The following is a 4,674-nucleotide window of genomic DNA, read 5'->3' on the forward strand; positions in this document are numbered from 1 at the left end:
ACATACATGTGTATGTGCACAGACAAATGGACACCTGCATTCGCTGGTATACAGACACACACTCACAGACACACTCACAGACACAAGTACACAGGCAAACTTGTGCATGTATGCACACACAGACACAGGGACACACAGAAATGCACACACATTTCACCCAGCCAAGGTAGGTGGGAGGCTCCTGAGTGAGGAGAAGCCTCACCCCTGCAGCTGAGCTCTACCCTCTAGGCCCCTCCACTCTGACACTCACACCCACAGCCAGTGACCCAAGTCCACACGTGGTCAGCACAGCCACATATAACAGGCAAAATGCCCCAGAGTGGCATCACGGCCATGACTGGGACAGAGACACATTCTAAGTGGAGTAGAGCCCCAACAGGGGGACCAAACAGCACCAGGCAGAGCTCAACAGACACAACAGCCCCAGCTCTGCCCGCGCCAGCCCCCCACAGCCTGTCCACTCCCAGTCCACACTTAAAGACTGGCAGGTGGGAGCTGCAGAGGGTCTCGGGGGATGTGTGGGATACTCCCTTCCACTGCCAGGCCAAGCCGAGTAGGGTGGTAGCTCCCAGGAACTAGGGGAGCCTGCAAGAAGGAGGGTGTGTTTGGGGGAGGGCTGGGGGCACTGCAGGACCATTCTGGAAGCCAGAGGAGGGGGCAGGCTTTCTTGCGAGAGCAGGACACATACTCCCTGGGATCCCAGATACATGGAAACTTGGAGGCAGGACCACTACTTGCCTGGGGATGGCTGAGAACAGGTATGATCCCTGCCTGCAGGACTCAGCCAAGGGTGGAAAGAAAAAGCTGGGACCACTCAGTCCCATGTGGATCCTGGAGACTTTTGAAGGGGAACTCAGCTGTTCCTGGGCTCGGTGTCCAAGAGCAAGGTGACTGAGCAGGTAGGAGCTGGGGCCTACCCAGAAGGATATTGGCCAGTCTCTCTGCCCTGACTGGGGCCAAAGGGAGACCCTGCTCTCCTCTGTGGGGGTCCGCGGCCACCAGTTGGCCAGGGAGGCTAGCCAGAGTCCAGCAAAGTCAAACGTGCACAAGCAGACACCCTTACTAGCAGAGGCCACTGCAGCAAGTCCACTAGTGCCTCCATTCCCTGCCCTACCAGCCAGCCAGACTATGCACCATGAAAGGGCAGACCACGGTCCCTCACTCCCACCCCACACCAGATCTGGGGCTGGAGTGGACTGTGTTTAGATAAGGAAAGGAAGAAGAAAGCCTCAAAATCTGCCCAAAATGTTGCTGAGAGTGTCTTAAAAAATAACCTGGAACCTGAGCATTTCTCACCATTTCCACTGGACCACACATGCATCTTCTCTCTCCTGGACCCTCCTACCTGCGGTCCCTGCTTCCGCTCATGTGCCCCAGTCTATTCTCCACATAGCAGCCAGAGTGATGCTGATAAAACATCTCCCCAGAGCACACACCAGAGCCCTTCCCACGGCCCAAGGACCCTCCACCACATCCTGTCACCTCCCCACCGCACTCTCTGCTCCCGTCTCTGCTGGAATGTCTTTGCTCTGAGGCCCTCATGGCTCCCTGGAGCAGATGCTGAAGTATTGCCCCACACAAATGTTCCAGCCTGCCTCTGGGGCCCTGCCCTAACCAGCGAAGGTGGGAGCTGGTAGATAAATAGTCTGGTTTCCTCATGCCCTCAGTGAGACAACACCACCATCTCCTGGAGGTCCCCAGTGGGGCTGAGCCCCCGTTGCCCACAGGGTCTTCTGTTCCCATGCACCCTAAGGACTTCCTTCCCTGCCCAGCTGCTCTCCCGTGCTCCCTGGGGCCACCTCCCAGGGACATTACTTACATTCAGGTCCTTGACTCAGCTCTGCTTCTGGGGAAGTCCAGCCTAAGACACTTCCATCTCGCCTCTCTTTTTTGTGTTTATCTTCCAAAACGATTCCCCATTCCTCCCTCTCCCCAACCCCCAGCAACCACCATTCTACTCTCTGCCTCTATGAATTTGACCACTCTAGGAACCTCGTTTGAGTGGAATCATATTGCATTTGTCCTTCTATGTCTGGCTTATTTCACTTAGCATAATATCCTCAAAGTTCATCCATGTTGTACCATGTGTCAGAATTTCCTTCCTTTTTAAGTCAGAATAATATTCCATTGTACGTATAGACCACATTTTGTTTATCCATTCATCTGTTGATGGCCACCTGGGTTGTTTCCACCTTTCAGCTATTGCGCATAATGCTGCTGTGAACATGAGTTTACAAATATCCCTTCAAGTCCCTGCTTTCAATTCTTTTGGATATATACTCAGAAGTGGAATTTCTGGGTCATATGGTAATAATGTTTTAAATTTTTTGAGGACTTTCCATACTTTTTCCACAGCAGCTGCACCATTTTACATTCCCACCCACAGTGCCCAAGGGATCCAGTTTCTCTACCTTCTCGCCAACCCTTGTTATTTTCTGTTTTCTGGATAATAACCATCCTAATGGGTGTGAAGTGATATCTCATCGTGGTTTCGATTTGCATTTCCCTAATTAGTGACGTCGAGCATCTTTCACGTGCTTATTGGCCATTTGTCTATCTTCTTTAAAGAAATGTCTATTCAAGTCCTTTGCCCATTTTTGAGTTGGGTTGCTCATTTTGTTGTTGTTGTAGGAACCCTTTATATATTCAGGATATTATCTCTCCTCTTTTCAATTTTTGCCCAGCCATTGCCTTCTCAGATACTCGCTGACCTCATTATTTAACATGTCATTTGCCTCCCAACACACACACACACACACACACACACACACACACACACACACACACTGCACACAGACTGCACAGCCCCTCCCCTACTTTGGGTCCCTCCCCAGCCTTTATCACTGGTTGACACACTTTATGGCTTTGGTGATTTGTCAGCTTTGTATGAGTGCCACAGGGGTGAAGGGTTTGGCTGCTTCCTCCACTGCAGTGTTCCCAGGGCCTAAAGAGTCTGGCACACAGTAGGTGCTCCATAAATGCTGAAAGGAAGGGAAACAGACTCCTGCATACACACTCACAGCCCCTCACAGACTCTCACATACACTGCCGCCACTCCTCCCACACATACGCGCACACATACTCTCACATTCACAGTCCTGCCATGCTCGCCGCCGCACCACACAAACACCCTGAGGCAGCCTGATCCGTGCAAGCCTCAAACCCGCTCTCACACAGCCACACACTCATCTCACAAGCAGGTGCATTCACATCCAAATGCACCCTAGCAGGGCTGCCCTGACCTCCTGAGTCCTGGCCTGCAAGCTGTTTCCTACCCTGTGTGGCCCGCTCCACACTCTGGGCCTTTGATCTCTCCACAACCCTTATCTCTAGGGCCCCCAAGACTCTCTACAGGGCATTGCTCTTCCTCCCCTTGAAACCGGAGTGGATGACCCCCTCCAGGAAGCCTCCCCTCACCCTCCCCACTGAGCTCCGAAAGGAGGGGAGGGCCTGGCCCCGGAGCAGGGTGTGACAGTGGGGCTGGCATTTGCAAGGGTGTGTGCATCTCCTCCTGTCATTACAGGGGTTGTGCACTTGTCTTCTGCTGAGAAGCCCAGGGCTGAGAAACCACTGGTGGACCCTGGATTCTCGCCCTCTGACCCAGAGCCACAACACAGGCAGAGAGACCGGAGTCAGGCAGGGGTCTGAGGCCTCTTCGGCTCTGACAGCCTGGGGACAGTGAGTCAGGCAAAGCCATTCTCTGCTCTGGGCCTCAGTTTCCCCACCTGTGACATGGGTGGCTCTGGGCCAGTGCCCTGCAGTTCCCTGATTGCTGGTTGTGGAGTGAGACAGCTCAGACAGTGCTCTCAGGCACCGAGTGGCAACCCTGTGTTAGAGGCCAGAGCATGGCTACTGCCTCCAGAAGTGGGCAGGGCACCCAGTCCTCGTCCAGCTCAGCCCAGTGTCCTGGTGGGCAGGCTCGGAGGGTTTGGCACACCAGATGGGACAGTTTTGATGAGGTGAGCAAGGAGGCAAGATTTCAAAGTGATTCCTCTCGTTTTGTCCAGGGCTCACCGTGTGTGGCTCATAGATTTTTACAAAAGTCAACCAAAGGGCCACAGAGAAGAGAGAAGGAAGGAGGGAGGAAAGGAAGGAAGGAAGGAAGCAATGAACGAAGGAACGAACGGAGGGAGGGAAGGAGGGAGGGAGGAAGGAAGCAAGGGAGGGAGGAGGGAGGAAAGAAAGAAGGAAAGAAGCCATTTATTCATGAGGCCCAAGGGCTGGGGACAGAGATACAGTCACAGGCAAGTGCAGCCTGATGGGGAGAGATGACAGCCCCACAGAGCTGTGCAGAGAGAGCCTGGGCAGGAGTCTCGATGTGCTCCCGTCCGTCCCACAAACTCCAGGCCACTGGTGTCAGCAACTCGAGTGGAAGATGAGCTGTCCCCAGCACGGCCTCCCCTGGGCTCCCTGAGAGCAAAGGCGGTCACAGGTTACAGTGGAGAGGCGCAAGCAAGGCTGCGGGATGTCAGCTGAGAACTGGAATTGGTGGAGTTGGGGAGGTGGCAACAGGGGATCTGGATGACAGAGTCAGGAGGGGGACAATAGGGCTGAAATCAGCAGAGGTGGCAAAGGTGGTAGCAGGTTTGGAAGGGAGGGTGGGAGGTCTCACCTGGGGCAAGAGGTTCAGCTGGACATGATGTGCTTGACAAATGCTGAAAAGAAGGAAAGAGT

At 53.9% G+C, this 4,674-nt stretch overlaps 1 protein-coding gene across 1 annotated transcript in view; it reads right to left on the reverse strand.

Annotated features, from left to right (window-relative positions):
* Positions 1 to 4,184: 4,184 nt before the first annotated feature.
* The window catches only part of MYL3 (myosin light chain 3), a 6,719-nt gene continuing 6,229 nt past the window's right edge, over positions 4,185 to 4,674 (reverse strand). The window contains exons 6-7 of the mRNA XM_007470258.1: positions 4,613 to 4,655; positions 4,185 to 4,410 (exon numbers count right to left, since the gene is read on the reverse strand). Of these exons, the coding sequence (XP_007470320.1) occupies positions 4,627 to 4,655 (29 nt within the window). The 3' untranslated portion in view covers positions 4,185 to 4,410; positions 4,613 to 4,626. The remainder of the gene's footprint in view (positions 4,411 to 4,612; positions 4,656 to 4,674) is intronic.

The sequence above is a fragment of the Lipotes vexillifer genome, unplaced genomic scaffold, assembly GCF_000442215.2.
Source record: "Lipotes vexillifer unplaced genomic scaffold, Lipotes_vexillifer_v1.1 scaffold942, whole genome shotgun sequence".
Lineage (NCBI taxonomy): Eukaryota > Metazoa > Chordata > Mammalia > Artiodactyla > Lipotidae > Lipotes > Lipotes vexillifer.